Below are 19,438 nucleotides of genomic sequence, written 5' to 3'. Positions count from 1 at the left end.
GGAAAGTTCTGGTAGAATGTCAAGGACACAAATGGTGTGTGGGGGGAGGGGATGAGGCTGTGCATGCGCGCGCTCTAGTTCGGGAAAGGATTTATTCCAAATGCTAGCAAGTTTAGCTTCTCTTTTGTCTGTTCCTGTCAGTTACTCAAAGCTTCTAATAATTTATATTTTCTTCTTTTTTCAGGTTAGTACCCATGGCTATTCCCAGAATCAGATACTAGTCTGGAAATACCCAAGCCTTACACAAGTTGCAAAACTAACAGGACATTCATATAGAGTATTATATTTAGCAATGTCTCCAGATGGTGAAGCAATTGTTACTGGTGCTGGAGATGAAACATTGAGGTTTTGGAATGTTTTCAGCAAAGCAAGGTCACAAAAGGTATGTACTGTTATGCATTTATGTTTTCCTTTAAGGATTACAATATTTTCTTTTGCTCTCTTGCCTACAATAGTGTGAAAATTGGTGAAAAATCTTTGTTACATAAAAAATGAATCCATTGTTGTCTAGTAAAGCAGTGTTATTAAACAGCTCAGAATATGCAAATAATGAATGTTCAATTCTTATGTCCTATGATAAACTAGAGACCAAGCTGCTTCTGGAAATAAATAAGCACCCAATAAATGAAAGAAAAGTGTGTGAATCTGGTTCTGTCTTAAAGCTGTAAAAACAGATAGATGTACTTTTTTTTTTATAAGTATGGGTATGTAGTGGATTTGTTGTTATTTTTTCATAAAATTGAGGTTTTTCTTCTGTTACATAATTTTGATTGTCTTATACACCAAAAAGTGTTGTAACTGATTACCTGCAGCCTCTGAATATGCTAATAGCTCAGAACACTTTCTAAATACAGTCACAGCCATCTGTCTACCATCAGAAATGCCACCTCTTACAGAAATTATCCCAATATGTGGCTTCTTCATTGTTAACATATTCTTTCCTAGTGTTCAACTGAATGTGTATTTCATTGTTGTCATTTCATTTCCTTTTCAAAGCCATTTTTATTGACATCTTGACTAAAGCTGTGACAACAGTCACCTCTCCTTTCTTTTTTGTCACCTCTATGACTGCCTTGGAGGCTTTTGTGTACTCCCATAACTATCATTAGTTTGGCACAAATTTATGAGTGCCATCTTTGTGTTCTAAATTCGTGCCACTGAACAGAATGTTGCTGTAGTGGAAATGCTACACTCACACGCAGGAGAAACATGGTTCAAATCCTTATCTTGCCATCCTGATACAGGTTTTACACAATTTATTTAAATCATTTCCGCACTTACGTTTAGTGAAAAAAATACGTGCTTACGGAATATCGGACCAGGTTTGTGATTGGATTCAGGATTTCCTAGAAGAGAGAACACAACATGTCATTCTTAACGGTTCAAAATCTGCAGATGTAGAGGTAATTTCGGGAGTACCGCAAGGAAGCGTGATAGGACCTTTATTGTTTACAATATACATAAATGACTTAGTTGACAACATCGGTAGCTCCGTGAGGCTATTTGCAGATGACACGGTTGTCTACAAGAAAGTAGCAACATCAGAAGACTCGTACGTACTCCAGGAAGACCTGCAGAGGATTAATGAATGGTGTGACAGCTGGCAGCTTTCCCTAAACGTAGATAAATGTAATATAATGCGCATACATAGGGGCAGAAATCCATTCCAGTACGATTATGCCATAGGTGGTAAATCATTGGAAGCGGTAACGACCGTAAAATACTTAGGAGTTACTATCCGGAGCGATCTGAAGTGGAATGATCACATAAAACAAATAGTGGGAAAAGCAGGCGCCAGGTTGAGATTCATAGGAAGAATTCTAAGAAAATGTGACTCATCGACGAAAGAAGTAGCTTACAAAACGCTTGTTCGTCCGATTCTTGAGTATTGCTCATCAGTATGGGACCCTTACCAGGTTGGATTAATAGAAGAGATAGACATGATCCAGCGAAAAGCAGCGCGATTCGTCATGGGGACATTTAGTCAGCGCGAGAGCGTTACGGAGATGCTGAACAAGCTCCAGTGGCGGACACTTCAAGAAAGGCGTTACGCAATACGGAGAGGTTTATTATCGAAATTACGAGAGAGCACATTCCGGGAAGAGATGGGCAACATATTACTACCGCCCACATATATCTCGCGTAATGATCACAACGAAAAGATCCGAGAAATTAGAGCAAATACGGAGACTTACAAGCAGTCGTTCTTCCCACGCACAATTCGTGAATGGAACAGGGAAGGGGGGATCAGATAGTGGTACAATAAGTACCCTCCGCCACACACCGTAAGGTGGCTCGCGGAGTATAGATGTAGATGTAGATGTAGATGAATGCAGAAACAACTTATTTGAAGCGGATTGTGATGAATTTCCTGCCCAGTCATTGTCCTACTGAACTTGTGCTATGCCAGTAATAGCCTCAGTGTCCAAGAGATAAAAAACTTGCAGTTTCCTTCCTTGACTTTGGGCCACAGTACAATTTTATCATTTCATAGATTGCTGTACAACAATTCATATGATCCTTTGCAGATTGTATGCATATTTCATCAATGTTTATTTATGTTCTAGAGGCCTGTTTCACAGTTATATCTACAAAAAATATATTTCCAAAAGTCAGTTTCCTTTGTCACACTTGCCATAACTTCCGTATCATGTACTCATCTCTAACCAATGTCTCCAGATGAATGTGTTTCATTGTTGAAAACAGAACAAACAACTGAAGATTTCTGTAATTGGTAGTATGCGCTACAATTGCCTCATTGATATCATCCAGAAAATTACCTGGATCACTCAGATAATCAATAAACATTCTTGTTCTGGACCTATGATGATAAAATGATGATAAAATACTCCACCTGGGCTGTTGCTTCATAAGGTCTTGAAATGAATGACTCCTTACATCCACAGTCATTCTTGAAGGAGCCAGAGATATCTTTTATTGTCCACTCATCTTTGACATCTTTTTTAGTAAATTGTTTCTATAGAGGTTTGTTTTCCATTGGATGCTTTATTTTTTAAATATGTATCAGCTCATGTAGACTCCCTGAGAGGAAGAATGTCATTAGGTGTAGCAAAGCTGCCTCATTTGGACAAGAGTAAAAAGTTGTGTGGACCCAAATTCATCAGCCACCAGGTACTGACAAATTGGTCATAAGAGTTGTCCCAAGATGGGCTAAATTTGATAGCACAGTAATGCCGCAATCATACAGGAAGAGTAGAGGGAGTTTTTAATTTTCTCTATAGCGAGTGTGAAAGATATACAGAGGTTGGGCAAAAATATGGAAACATGTTGAGGAATGCTTGCTTGAACATAAATACAGATGCTAGCCAAGCCTGCAGGTTGCGATGTTGTATTTCAGCATGAATGGCACCTGCACAATGTTGTCAATATGTTGCAGGCATCAGTCATCATCAGAACAGTATTCTGTGTAGTTGTGAGTGCATTATGTCAGAGCTAAGTGACTTCAAACATGGGCAAATGGTTGGTGTTTGTATGGTAGATGCCTCCATAACAAAGGTAGCCAAAGTTTTTGATGTTTCAAGATGTACTGTATCAAAGGTTTGTACCACATACTGGGAAAGTGGAAAAACATCACCTGCTAAGGCACAGCATGGACAAAAGTGTGTGTTGAGCGGTCATGAGAGATGGTTATTGAAGTGGATTGTGATGAAAACTAAGAGAATGACAGCTGTAAAAGTCATTAAAAACTGAATGTCTTATTCATGCACCCTGTTAGCACAAAAACAACATGAAGGTAGCTCCATAAACTGGGAACTCCAGGGATCAACATCACCTTAGGGTACAGTGTTTGTTCCCAAATGGCGATGATGTGTTCGAAGACAGAGCCCATGCTCACACAGCTCTCATTGCTCAGGATTGATTTTGTCAGCATGAGGATGTGTATCACCTGGCCACCACAGTCTCCAGATCTCAATGTTCTTGAGCCTTTGTGCTCTACTTTGGAGAGAAGGGTGCATGATTGTTATCCACCTCCTTCATTGTTATCTGAACTTGCCACTAGTTTTTAGGAATAATGGTATAAAATTCATTTGAAAACAACACAGGACATGTACTTATCCATTCTGAGATGACTGGAAGCCTTTGTTAATGCCAACGGTTTTGTTACACCATATTAGGCATGGTAACATGATGTGTTTTTGGTGTTTCCATATTTTTGTCCACCCTTGTACATGCATAGTCTTGTGACATAATACTGAACAGGCAGCTGCTGGTAAAGTTACACCTACATACAGTGTTGTGAAATACTTGTGTGACTGCATTGTTAGACAACTGCCTTAAACAGAAAGTCCAGTAGCCCACATGTGACAGAGAGATATTTTAGGCTTCCTGGCTACAAGCAGGCATGACATTTCCAAGGGTGTCATAAAAGAGATGGAAATTATGACCATGATGTTGCTCTAGTAATGATGGTCAGTAAAAACAGAAAGTTTGAGAAATCTTGAAGAGTGCTGTGTGTAGTACAATTGCTAGACAACCACCAAAATCATCTTCAAAGATAAATTGGGAACGTTTAGTTAAAAATTTAAGAAGTGTGAAAGATATGGTTCAAGCTCAGACACATCATAAACTTCGCGTTACATAAATACTTACACTAGGTGCTGAACTACATCTTGCTTTAATAGTATCAGTTGTAGTATGTTGTGAAAACAGAAATCATTGTGCTCGTACTACAAAAGAGAATGTAAGAAACAATGGTAAAACTTAATGGGACTCATTATCCATTAGAACAACAATTTCCATAGTAATATCATGATGAAGATTTATCAGAAACCCCAAGGAAGTTATGGTCATACGTAAAGCCAGTAAACAAATCAAAACTATCTATATTATTTCTCCTGGATCAGAATTGTGTTGAAGCTGAGTACAACAGACATAAAACCAAACTATTAAATTCTCTATTTAAAAATGCATTACCAAATCAGGTTTCTGGGAATGCAACCACTTGTAGAGTGTTGTTCCACAACATCAGTGTCTGTCACAATAAGTGTACATAGTTCACACAGAAGAGTAATAGTGGTGCTCAGGGGATTCAAGTGAAAATCGATGGAAAAAAAGGCAGTGTTGTTTGTTCTCACAAAAACTTGTTGGATAAAATTAGAAGACCGATATTTGAGGAGGACTGTGCGGTAATTCTGCTATGTGTGTATGTCACACAGGGACTGTGAGAATGAGGTTAAAGAGATTGGAGTACATACGGAGACATTCTGACTGTAATTTTTCCCTCACTTTATATGCAAATAGAATAGTAGAGAAAATCACTAATGTTAGTACAAAACACCCTCTGCCATATACTGTACAGTGGCTTGTGGAGTATCTATGTAGATGCAGAAAGACATTTTATAATGGACAAATGTCTTAGGGTTATGTGAGAATGAACACCACAAAAACTGCGCTATTTAAATATAATTGACCAGAGACAAATTATGTGCACTGTGAGTTCTGTAACACGGTATTTAATGGTATAGATCTTATTCCAGTTTTCTTTTGCTACTACCTTTTGCTGTTGTTTATTCCTTCCATTTTCCTATCCTGTTATATTCTTAAACTAAGAATATACTTCTGTTGTAATTTATGTATTAGAAAACAAGAGTGATCCTATCACACTTACCTGGTGCACTCCTGAGTATACCCTTGTCTCTGATGAACACTAGTCATCGAGGACAGCATAGTGGGTTCTATTATTTAAGAAGTCTATGAGCCAATCACGTATCTAAGAACCTGTTCCGTATGCTCAGATCTTAGTTAACAGTCTGCAGCGCAGCATCATATCAAATGGTTTCCGGAAATCTGGGAATACAGAAGCTGCCTGTTAGCCTTCCCCCGTGGTTTGCTGGATATCGTGTGAGAAAATGATGAACTGGCCTTCATACAAGCATTGCTTTCTAAATCTGCACTGATTTGTGAACAGAAGTTTTTCTGCCTCAAGGAAATTCATTATATTCAAACTCAGAATATGTTCAAGGTATCTGCAGCATATAAATGTTAAGGATATTGGTCTGTAATTTTGCGGTTCTGTTCTTTGCCCTTCTTATATACAAAAGTCATCTGCAGTTTTTTCCAGTCTCTTGCAACTTTCACCTAGGTTAGAGATTCGCAGTAAATGCACCCCAAGTATGAGCCAATACCATAGATTAATCTGTGTGCTTTACAGTGGCAGGGATGCCTAAGTCCTGCATATGGGAGTCTGTGTGATGGGTATGTGTGTATAATCACCTGCATGAATAATTTTTTAAACAAGAAATTTAAAACATCAGATTTCCTTTTGCTGTCTACTGTTGCCATACCAGACTGGTCGACAAGTGAGTGGATAGAAGCCTTCAATTCGCATAGTGATTTTATATAGGACCAGAATTCTCTCAGATTCTTGGCGATATCCTTCACAAAGGTATGACATGTATGTTGTACAGTCACACACACTCATTTTACAGGCACATGAATTTTTACTCTCTTTTGTCTTTCAACATTTCCGCATTCTTTTTTTATTCAAGATTGCAACAATCTCTGCTTTCTGAGCATTTTCTGAATTTTGTTATTAAACTACTGTGGTTTTTTATTCTGCCCTTAATCCATGTACTTGGCATATACTTCTCCAGAGCACAATCTATGGTCGTGTTCATGGAAAAGAAATCCACTAAAGTTGTAAAATGCTTTTACTGACCAAAGTTTTGCAAGACATAAGTCACTATAAACCATCATGCTTTTGGGGTCTTAGTCCCATCATCAAGTGAATTTTAAATCTAAAATAAAACAACAGTTGTAACCTACTTCTTAAGACAAATAGGAAATTTAAAAAGTTAAAATTTAGAAACTAAAAAAATCAGATGAAATGATTAAAAAATAGTCTACCTAGCAGAGTAGGACATCATGTCCATGCCTGAACATCTAGTAGGCAAACATCTGCTGTAGGTGGACTGCGATAATAGCATCCCAAATTGTGTGCATCCAGTAGCAGAAAAGCCCAAACATAACAAATGACAGGTGGTAAACCAATGAAATCAAAAAGTCAAATATTAAAAAGATGAAAAAAATGTAAACAATTTAAAAAATTAAGAACTAAATTTTCTTACAGTAATTAACCGTCTGATGTTATTACAATAAAAAGTATACAGGATGCAGATGAAGGGGCTGTGGCGAGGTTAAGAAATAGGAGCAAAGAAGATAGTAAGCCACATTCAAATTCTACTATTGAAAGTGGAAAGTGTTGTACAAACTTATTCAAGAGATTTTTATGTTTGAGCTTCACTTCCTCGTTACGAGCAGTATCTGAATTGTTCAATCTACATTTGAAAACCTTGATCTCTTCCAACATGTGTAAAGTCAAGCCTTTGGGATAAAAGTGAAGTATGGAAAGATCCTCCTTTATATCCCCTAGTTTATGATTATTTAATGCTAAGTGCACAGACATTGCCGATTTGGGCTTTTTAATGTTACAGTGCCTCTTAAAACTAGTCTGACAATGTCTGCCAGTTTGTCCAACATAGTGGTAATCACATTTCAGACGCTCGATACAATGAATACTTGAACTACTACATATTTTTAAATTTTTTGAATTGTGTAAAACTTTTTTTAATTTTTTAAATGTTTTACCATTTAATTTCATGGGTTCACAATCTGTCATTTGTTATGTTTGGGCTTTTCTGTTACTGGATGCAGATTTTGGCATTTTTTTATGCATTTTGACCTTTGGCTAATGCTATTATATTTACATTCCGTGTCATGGATCTTTTCCTCTGTTGCACTTCTTATGTTATTAGCCATGCTGCTTTTTCCTATATGCCTGTTAAGACTAACATCTCTCATACTGGACTGCCATTACTTTCTTCTGTAATCTTTTTTCGGCTTTCGTACATACGTGTGCCTTAGCTCCTCTTCATGCTGTGTTATGCACCTGCTTCACGATGTTTATGACACATACAGCCCGCAACGTTACTGCTCAGTCCTCTTGCTGTAGCCACATGGATCACACAGGTGTGTTGTATCAGCGTTTGGTAAGTGTTTGCCTCGAATGCTACTGCCTTTTTCTTGTGGTTTGCCATTTCAGGATTATAGTTCATTTCCTTTCTGCAGTGCAGGACTGTTATTTAGTTCAGCTTTGGTCTAGAATGTGACTTCCACCTAATGCCCTATGGTTACTTCAGTTTTGTAGACTGCACGCGTTCCCTGTGGCAATGTTGGAACAAGAGGCTTTTTCCCAGGCTGCACTTGTAAGTTGGGGTTCTTCGCAACCACAATTTGGGATGCTGTTACGACAGTCCACCTACAGTAGATGTGTGCCTACTAATTGTTTGGGTATGGGCATGATGTCTTATGACTGCTAAATAGGCTCTTTTTTTTAATAATTTCATCTGATTTTTTACTTTCTAAAGTTTAATTTTTTAAAATTGTGTAAGTGAGTAAGTTACAACTATTGTTTTACTTTAGATTGCAGATACACCTGACAATGGGGCCAAGACCCTGTAATCGTGATAGTGTATACCAACTTCTGTCTTGTAAAACTTCGATCAATAAAAGCATTTTACAACTCTGGGGATTTGTTTCCCATGATCATGTTGCAGAACAGTTGTGGATGTCCCACAAATAAAAATTTATGTAATTTACAATCGATTTAAAGTATGCCCATAATTCCTCTTATGTCCATCATAGTGGAACTAAATGATGTCCATTCTTGTGTAAGTAGGATATTAACAACTGCTTATCTGTTGTTTCCAGCATAAATACTCCCCTGGCCTCCTTCTTGTTGGTTTATTAACTTAAGCAACCATTACCAATAATCCCTGTCTCTTTACTGACACTGTCATTAAGACAGATTTGTTTGTAGCTGCAAGGTGTGAAATATTTCCAGTGCATATAGGTTGTTGAACTAGTTGCTCAACACATTTTTCGGAAAATATGTTCAGAACTACTTCAAAAAAATTGTCTGTCTGTGCCAAAGGCCATGAATCCATAGAGGTTCCAGTCTAGACACAGTAGGTTAAAGTCACTTTCATATGAAGAGTGCAGGGGAAAATCCTGATAAGTCACAATTCTTATTTTTTTCAGGAGACGAAATTTAAACTTTCAAGTCACTTAAAATTTTAGTTTTTCAAGTTATATTCTTCGTTTTTGTTTTAGACCTTGATATGTCTTTCAGAGAAAGAGTACTACTGAAATTATACACATCTGAATAGGATTTACAATAATATGATGCATTTTTATTTCGAAGGCAGGTTGTACAGAGGAAAAATATGACAAGTCCATAACATATTGCAGGTTAACTACAAGATTTCAAATTCATGTTACAACAAATTATCTCATATAATCATTTAATAATCTTCTATTAAAGGGCCTGTGCTTTTTCGATGGTGGATTAATGCAAGAGACGATCAAAACTCACTTGCACTTCACTGCGGCAAAATCTTTTCAAGTCTTGTAAATCTCTGTATTTCTCAGCAGATATTTTAAGATCACCTGCAAAAAATCAGAATCCCTTAATTTAAATAGCTATATGCATACTACTAAAAAAAACTTTCAGATCATATTGCTGTAAAAGAATTACTATACCTTCATATTTATCACAGGGTAGGCTGAACTTGCCTCCTTTCAGGCTGGTATCTTGTCCTTTCTTTCCACGAAGAAGTAATGAAGCTTGCTCATATGCTCCATTGTAGCTTCCTCTGTATCGAACCAGTGCTGTATGGTGTTGTGTGACTTCCAATTCTCTTATTGGCCTGGTCTGGAAAGGGAGTTTCTTCTTGTATATTGTATTATCCAGATGCTCTGTCCAGCATTTGAGTATCTCTGGTTGCTCCTCAACATCAATGACGACAAAAGGCGAAGGGTGTGTGCGTGAATTCTGAAAAACCTGACACCAGACCTTTGGAATTTGACATTCCTGACTTTGGTCTATTATACCAATATTTTTATCACATTCGAGGTACAAATGACCTCTTATGGGGAATGTCATCTTTACTTAGTCCAATCGTTTTTCTGTATGGACCAGATGGTGAAGAAATCTGAACACAGTGGCATTCTTGTTTCGCCCTCCACAGGAGTCACAGAAGATCTCCAGATGTCTGACTTCTGAATTTACAAAATTGTGCACAAAATGATGAATGATGAAACTTTGTCCGCCCCTTTTCGGCCTGTGCTCTCTGGATACATTTAAAAATAGCTGTCCCCTGTTGCCAAAACATGAACATTGAATATAAAAACAGAAAGCTGTCGTTTATTATGAACTTCATTTGCCTTTATATTTGGACAAGGAAAGTTTTTGCTATAGCCCATCGTAATTGCAACTTTTGATGGATTTTTTTGACATTCCATTTTTGCCTTTTTTTCCTGTCATAGAACACTTTTTGTTTTCTGAGATGCAATTCATGGGCTATTTCATTGGATCGAAGTTCAGAATGAAGCCTTTCTTTATTTGCAACAGATGATGTTAAAGTCAGTTCCTTCTCCAAATTTTTCTTCTTGGCTTGATACTCATCACAGGAGCCACAAGTATCAGATCGTGAATATCCAAAACTTATATTGAAATCTGAATTGAATATAGTGCGGTATGTTTCACACGACACATTCTGATCCTGGAACTTCTCCTTGAACACATGGAACATTTTTTTAATATTCAAAGACTCTAGTAGGTAAATTTTTTTGACTTCATCAAACTGTAGTGGCTCTTGTGACCTTTAAATGATTTAATGTGCCCTCTTATTATTGCATGTGTTTGATCTTTCAAAGCCTGTAGGCGAGATCTGTGTTTCCCTTGGCCGTCTTGTAAAGGATGGTCTCCAGATATAAGTTTCTTCAGTAAATGATTACCTTGCTCATCTTTATTCCATGTAATGACATAAATGCTTGCTTGCACACATGTACTTCTTGGACACTTCCATTAATGGTAATACAAACACTGAATTTATATGATGCATCACGAAACTTTGCTTCCTGCTCTTCTCTTCTAGGACACCTGCGCTATACAGGGACAACTGTGATTACATCACTTAAATAGAGGTTTATTTCATCATGATTTTGAAAGTGGTTCATGTTATTAATAATATTCCTTATATTTTCATCACTGACAATATCAAAACAATTGTTTTTGCACTAACATGGTTCTCCTGTTTCATGTGACTGCAATCTTAAACGTTTGGAGGCATCTCTAACGCGACCATACTTCTTTTTCTTTGTCAGCTTCTTTGATGACATTCTATAGTTTAAGAAAACTGTAGAATGCAAGTAGATGAGTCACTATCTTCTTATTTCATTTTATACTGACAGAATGCAATGCTAGATCTAACTTCCTTCACTAACTCCACAAAGCTAACAACAACAACGGTCAACTTATACACAACAATGACTGTGGCAACAATGATAAAACAACGATAACATTAGTGAAAAAAGACCTGTGCCGTCTGGGAGTCATTAAGTCATAAAATTTTATCGTTGCATTCTCTGGACTTGTCAGGATATTACCCTGTTTTGAGTGGACTTATAATGTTTTTCACCTGCACATGCTTACAAGATATCAGAATATCTCGTGACTCATCAGGTTTTTGACCAGTTCTGTAAAACCAGCTAAAACTACACAGGCTGGTCTATTAAATTATGAAAAAAACAGAAATTTTGGAATTTTGGACTTATCAGGTTTTTCCCCAGGACTGTTCATATAATATTTTATGATTGGAGTATTTCAGCATTAGTGAGTATAGACTTTCTTTGAAGGATTCTACAACTATTATGGCAAATTCAGGTGGCCAGTAAAAACATCCAATGATTAGCTTGAGTTCACCTAGGCTGCCTACTCATGTTTAGGTAACTTCACAGACTCAATTTCAACCTTAATAGAGTCAAAACTTTTGTTGACTTCAGTAAACCTTCCCCTCTTACATCCTTTACCCTGTCTTTTCAATATACATTCCCTGCCTCATTAAATATTTCAAAGCTTTTTGCTTTGGGTTTCATCCAGGGCTTCGCTCCGAGAATAATTTGAATGTGACAACTTTCCTGGTGAGCAGTGAATTCAGAAATGTTACGAATCAATCAGAAATCTACTTTTAAAATTTTGACACTCTTAAGTCCGTTTGCTTTGTATGCAAGTTCACTTTACAAGTACTCTGCTACCTGAGTATCTGCTTCCTGTGTGGTGCCCTGACCTATCAAGGAGAGTCCTACAATTCTCACCCCATAATGCATGTCTAGAAAGCTCTAGTCAAGACAGTAGTCACAGAACTGAAAGAGCTTCTCATTGAGACATCCAACTTGGCTTCAAACCAAAGGACCCTGATCAGTTCTGGGTACAATACTGCAAATTGTTAGCTCTGCTTGCACCACACGAGTAAAACTAGCAGCTTTCACCACTTTCGCCAGCTCCTTACATGAACTGAGGATAGCTCAGAACCGAACTGACATGCATCATTGATGCTGCCATGAACCATAACTTGCAGATGACTGCACCCTGCATCCTCGATACACACGTGCAGGGCCTCCTCCACGTCATGGATGAGATCCCCCCGACATACATACTGAGCCGACTGTTTTACTAAGGGAGTCCAGAATGCGCCTAACATTGGAGCTCCCGATAGCTAGTAAACCCTTCCTCCTGTGTGCCTGCGTGGACGCTGCTGATGAAACAGCCAGCTGTCTACACACAGGGTTAATGGGCAAGGCCGGACAGCCAGTCTCAACTTTCGCGAACACGTACAATGCAACTGGCATCTAGTGGAGAACATAAGGGCATGATCACCATCAGATGTTGAGGGCTCATTAGGAAAGATGTGGAGATGCCACATAATCATGAGAGATAGAGTTATCAGTACATAACGGAGTTTGTAAGAGGCCTCATTGTGGATCCCCATTTGGCCAGCAGGTTGAGTATCCAAATGAGGCAATCACATGTGACCGTGGCCTGGTGTTGAAATATGTGGGAATGTGAGGACAGACATACTGATTGCCGTTGTTCTGGTCAACCAAGTCAGACCACCACAATGGAGGATTGCCGTGTTGTGCACCAGGCACATCATAACCCATTGACATATGCACCTGCCATCTGGGAAGAGTAATGGACCCCTTGCAACGTTCTGTGTCATACCGCACCATTGGTCAGAGAGTAGCAGCAGTCGGACTTGGGAATTACCCTCCAATGTGTAGGTTGCCCTTACACCACAACACAAATGGCTGTTTTGGGACCGAGTGAGGTGGCGCAGTGGCTAGCACACTGGACTCGCATTCGGGAGGACGACGGTTCAATCCCGCATCCGGCCATCCTGATTTAGGTTTTCCGTGATTTCCCTAAATCGCTCCAGGCAAATGCTGGGATGGTTCCTGTGAAAGGGCACGGCCGACTTCTACCCCGTTCTTCCCAAATCCGATGAGAACGATGACCTCGCTGTCTGGTCTCCTTCCCCAAACAACACACACACACACACACACACACACACACACACACACACACACACACACACACACACACACATGACTTTTTGGGAGTGGTGCCGTGACCTGGAAGCATGGACTGCTGTCAAATGGCATCAGATTGTGGTCAGCAATGAATCGCATTTCTGCACTACCCCAGAGTACCACCATTGACAAGTGTGGTGGCAACATCTACTTTACACCTACATATGCATCCACATTTACACCTACATCTACACCTACATACACACACACACACACACACACACACACACATACACACTCTGCAAGCCACTGTACAGTGCATGGTGGAAGGTACCCTGTACCACTACTAGTTGTTTCCTTTTATGTTCCACTTGCAAATAGAGTGTGGGAAAGACGAGTGTCTATATGCCTCCATATGAGCCCTAATTTCTTGTATCTTATCTTCGTGGTCCTTACGTGAGATGTATGTAGGTGGCAGTAGAATCATTCTGCAGTCAGCTTCAAAAACTGGTTCTCTAAATTTTCTCAATAGTATTCCTTGAAAAGAATGCCAACTTCCTTCCAGGGATTTCCCTTTGAGTCCCTGAAGTATGTCCATTACACTTGTGTGTTGTTCAAACCTACTGGTAACAAATCTAGCAGCCTACCTCTGAATTGCTTTGTTGTCTTCTTTTAATCCGAACTGGTATGGATCCCAAGCACTTGAGCAGTACTCAAGAGGTTGCACTAGTTTCCTATATGCGGTCTCCTTTATGGATGAACCACACTTTCCCAAAATTCTCCCAATAAACCGAAGTTGACCATTCACCTTCCCTACTGCAATCCTCATATGCTCGTTCCATTTCATGTCGCTTTGCAAAGTTACGCCAAGATATTTAGACGCACTCAATTTATGACTTCAGGAAAGGAGCATTAATAGAAAATTCATTTTATTGTTTTGTGCTTGAAGCTCTTGCGGTACTAAATGATAAGTTGATGACTGTAGGTATCGCCTTTAATTATTAAAATAATTTTTTTGTGCGGACTGTGCTCTACTTCTGAATATATATACATACTTGCACTCTAGGCAGATAATGTAAATGTTTTATGACGGTAGGCTGAAAAGTAGTGCCTCTGAATTTTTTATTGTGGTCTCATTATCGATTGAGTTATTACATGTCGTGTGTATTACTTGGTCGACTTTCCCGCTTCGCTGACACAAGTTGCAACCCTCTGCTGCTAGAGGACTCTGAATTGTAGCGTGTAACATGGCAGTGCGTATTATATCTATGTCGGTGCGTGAGAAACAGTGTGGAGTAATTGAGTTTCTAATGACAGAAAATGTGCCTTCAATTGAAATCCATAGTAGAATGAAAGCTGTGTATGGTGATAATTGTATCAACATCAGTAATGTGTGACACTGGATTGTTCATGCTCGTAATGAAGGAAATGATAGTGCTAACCTCAGTGTAAATCATGGTGCTAACCTCAATGTATGTGATAGAGCTCAGAGTGGATGACCCTGTATGGCATCTGACGAGACCCATCAGAATTAGGTTGATGAACTCATCAGAGAAAATCATTGGATAACACGAACACAGCTCTCAGGTAAGTGTGACATATCATGAGGGCTTGTACAGGCCATCATTGCAGAACTATAGTTGAAAATCTGTGTGCACGGTGAGTGCCTCAAATGCTCACTTGTGACGTGAAACTGTGGAGATTGGGCATCTGTCAACAATTTCTGGTGCATTTTGAGTGTGAGGGTGATAGGTTCCTTAACAGCATTGTGACAGGTGATGACCATTGGGTTCGCCATTTTGACCTTGGCACAAAGGATCACAGATGCCAAAAAATTCAAGACCATGCCATCAGCAGGCAAAGTCATGCTGACAGTGTTCTGGGACGTTCAAGGTGTGGTGCATTTGGAATCACCCCTAAAGGCACCATCATGAACTCTTCAAGGTACTGCAAGACCATCAGAAATCTGAAAGCATGAATTTGAAGAGTTTGTCCACACATGGAGCACCCTCTCCTTCAGCATCCAATGCCAGACCACACATGAGCACTGTGACATCTGCAATAATCTGATGTCTTGGGTTCACTGTTATCAATCATCCTCTATACAGTCCCAATTTAGCCCCATCTGATTTTAATCTGTTTCCAATGTTTAAAGATCACCTTCGTGGTCATCACTTTGATAGCGATGAAGCAGTGCAAGCAGAGGTGAGGTTGTGGCTCCACCAACAGTGTTAGACATTTTACAGTGGTGGTATCATCAGACTAGTCTATTATTGGGAGAAATGTGTTCGTCGCCGGGGTGACTGTGTTGAGAAATAAATAGGTAGACGTGAAGATTAAAGTTCTTTATATATAAGATTTTACACATAAAAAATTTGGAGATATTATTTTTCATTATGCCCGTGTAGTAAGTAGGGTAGTGGCTAATATTTACTCATGGCTTGCAGAAAACAAATTTATCCTTAATTGAACATAATGCATACAGTTTCTAGCAAGGTACCCTCATGAAAGTGTCACAGAGTGTTTGAAAAATTAGTGATGTCAACAGTTTAAGCTCTTTGGGCCTAAAATAGATGTAATGCTGTCTTAGAAGGAGGGGGAAGCAAATTATTATTTGTGGCGACTTCAATGTAGATTCTCTGAAAGAGGGTAATAGGAAAAATGACCTTGAAGTGTTACTCGGTTCTTTCAATTTGACACCCGTTATTGATTTTCCTACTCGGGTGGTAAAGGATAGCAGCTCACTGATAGATAACTTCTTTATAGACCAAGATAAGTTTAACCAGATAAATGCTCAGCCTGTTGAGAATGGTCTTTCTGATCATGGTGCACAGCTAGTTACAATATATGACATAGCTCCATTCAGCAATACTAAACAGTCCTCCAAAGTAGGACGTTCAGTCAACAATTTAACAATTGCAAGTTTCAGGGAAAGCCTACAGCAGTTAGACTGGGATGAGGTGTACCGTGAACCTGATGCCAATTTAAAATATAATTTATTTCATGACATTTTTGTAAATGCATTTGAAAACTGCTTCCCCAAGAAAATAGTTAAATAAACTCGTAAGAAACCTTGTAACAAACCATGGCTTACTAAGGGTATAAAAATATCTTGTAACCGGAAAAGGGAAATGTATCTGACAGCAAGAAAGAGTAGTGACCCAGAAACTATCAAACATTATAAAAACTACTGTGTTATATTAAGAAAAGTTATTAAAAAATCCAGAAGTATGTGTATCATGTCTGAAATCAGCAACTCTGATAATAAAATTAAAACAATTTGGAATATTATTAAAAGAGAAACAGGTCAACCAAGAGCACAGGAAGACAGTGTTACCATCAAATTGAATGAAAACTTTATGGACAAAAAGTCAGAAGTTGAAAATATTTTTAATAATCATTTTCTAAATGTTGTGGATATAGTAGGATCCAGGTGTTCATTAGAAGATGCTAGGCTGTTAATGGAAGAGGCCATACCTATGCAATTTGATACAATTGAAATCTCACCCACTTCTCCCTCTGAAATTAGGAAAATAATAAACTTGCTTAAAAGTAAAAACTCACATGGAATTGATGGCATTTCCAACAAAATAGTAAAAGCTTGTTCTCAACAGATAAGTAAGATTCTCAGCCACCTGTGTAATAGCTCTCTGGAACAGGGCATTTTCCCTGATAGACTGAAATATGCTATTGTTATACCTTTGCATAAAAAGGGGGATAGATCTGATGTCAACAATTACCATCCAATCCCCTTCTAACAGCTTTATCCAAAATTTTTGAGAAAGTAATGTATTCAAGAGTAACTTCACATATCCGTAAAAATGAAGTACTAACAAAATGTCAGTTTGGTTTCCAGAAAGGTTTTTCAACAGAAAACGCCATATATGCCTTCACCAATCAAATTTTGAATGATCTGAATAACCGAACACCACCCATTGGAATTTTTTGTGATCTCTCAAAGGCTTTTGATTGTGTAAATCATGAAATTCTGCTAAACAAGCTCAAATATTGTGGCGTGAGTGGGACAGTGCACAAATGGTTCAATTCGTACCTAACTGGACGAGTGCAGAAAGTTGAAATAAGCAGTTCTCATAATATGCAAAGATCAGCACATTCCTCAAACTGGGGAACTATCAAGAATGGGGTTCCACAAGGGTCAGTCTTGGGTCCTTTGTTGTTCTTAATATATATTAATGACTTGCCATTCTATATTCATGAAGAGGCAAAGTTAGTTCTCTTTGCTGATGATACAAGTATAGTAATCAAACCTGGCAAACAAGAATTAACTGATGAAATTGTCAATACTGTCTTTCAGAAAATTACTAAGTGGTTCCTTGTAAACGGACTCGCACTGAATTTTGATAAGACACAGTACATACAGTTCCGTACAGTGAATGGTATGATGCCATTAATAAATATAGACCTTAATCAGAAGCATATAGCTAAGGTAGAATATTCCAAATTTTTAGGTGTGTCCATTGATGAGAGATTAAATTGGAAGAAACACATTGATGATCTGTTGAAATGTTTGAGTTCAGCTACTTATGCAATAAGGGTCATTGCAAATTTTGGTGATAAACATCTTAGTAAATTAGCTTACTACACCTATTTTCACTCACTGCTTTCATATGGTATCATATTTTGGGGTAATTCATCACTGAGGAATAAAGTATTTATTGCACAAAAGCGTGTAATCAGAATAATAGCTGGAGTCCACCCAAGATCATCCTGCAGACATTTATTTAAGGATCTAGGGATATTCACAGTAGCTTCTCAGTATATATACTCTCTTATGAAATTTGTTATTAACAACCAAACCCAATTCAAAAGTAATAGCAGTGTGCATAACTACAATACTAGGAGAAAGGATGATCTTCACTATTCAAGATTAAATCTAACTTTGGCACAGAAAGGGGTGAATTATACTGCCACTAAAGTCTTTGGTCACTTACCAAATAGTATCAAAAGTCTGGCAGATAACCAACAAGTATTTAAGAAGAAATTAAAAGAATTTCTGAATGACAACTCCTTCTACTCCATAGAGGAATCTTTAGATATAAATTAAGAAAAAAAAAATTATAAAAAAAATTAAAAAAAAACACAAAAATATAAAAAGTTGTTATATTAACTTAAGTATGTTGTTAAATTAACTTAATTATGTCATGTATTGGAAAATTTGACTCTTTCCACATCATTACGAAATATCGTATTCATGATCCATGGAACTAGTATTAATCTAATCTAATCTAATCTAATCTACATTCTGGATCTTATGCAGAAACGAAATGCTATTGCTGTTGCAGCAATAATATCCACTGTCTCTGACCTTGTGGAAGCTTGTTAACTTTACTTACTTTCTCTGTGTTAGATCCTATGGTATCATATATTGAGTAACTCTGCACATGCTCAAAGAATATTCTTAGCATTTGAAAATGGCAGTCAAAAGATCTGTAGTGTTAGTTTATGGACATTGTGCAGGCCAATATTCAAAAATATCAAAATTATTTCTCTGCTATCTCTGTACATATACTCCCTCATGAAATTTGATGCCGGCCGCAGTGGTCGAGCGGTTCTAGGCGACCTAGTCTGGAACCGCGCGACTGCTACGGTCGCAGGTTCGAATCCTGCCTTGGGCATGGATGTGTGTGATGTCCTTAGGTTAGTTAGGTTTAAGTAGTTCTAAGTTCTAGAGGACTGATGACCTCAGATGTTAAGTCCCATAGTGCTCAGAGTCATTTGAACCCCCCCTTCCCCCCCCCCCCCCCTTCAAAAGGGGCTGAAAAATTATTTTCACATGGATAAGACACCTGTAACCAACATGCAGAAATGTATGTACTGTTCTACAACTTCTGTTTTCGGTAAACTCCCAGTACAAATGGAAAATTTTAGTGGTAGACCTCCGATTTGCAAATTTAAGTTGGCTGTCTTCCTTGTATCACACTTCTTTCATTATCTACAGTAGTTTAGTGCCCACTGCTGTAATGTATTATGTATTTCATAGGCAGGGTAGCCCATAGGTAGTAGACTACAGATGGAAGTGTGATAA

At 38.2% G+C, this 19,438-nt stretch overlaps 1 protein-coding gene across 2 annotated transcripts in view; it reads left to right on the top strand.

Annotated features, from left to right (window-relative positions):
• LOC126248910 (fizzy-related protein homolog) overlaps positions 1-19,438 on the top strand; it is a 125,173-nt gene that overhangs the window by 76,948 nt on the left and 28,787 nt on the right. For both annotated transcript variants that reach the window (XM_049950388.1, XM_049950389.1), the window contains exon 10: positions 185-382. In XM_049950388.1, the coding sequence (XP_049806345.1) occupies positions 185-382 (198 nt within the window). The remainder of the gene's footprint in view (positions 1-184; positions 383-19,438) is intronic.

The sequence above is a fragment of the Schistocerca nitens genome, chromosome 3 (genome assembly GCF_023898315.1).
Source record: "Schistocerca nitens isolate TAMUIC-IGC-003100 chromosome 3, iqSchNite1.1, whole genome shotgun sequence".
NCBI classification, from domain to species: domain Eukaryota; kingdom Metazoa; phylum Arthropoda; class Insecta; order Orthoptera; family Acrididae; genus Schistocerca; species Schistocerca nitens.
The sequence above is the reverse complement of the archived record's forward strand: the minus strand, read 5'-3'. Positions and strand labels throughout refer to the sequence as shown.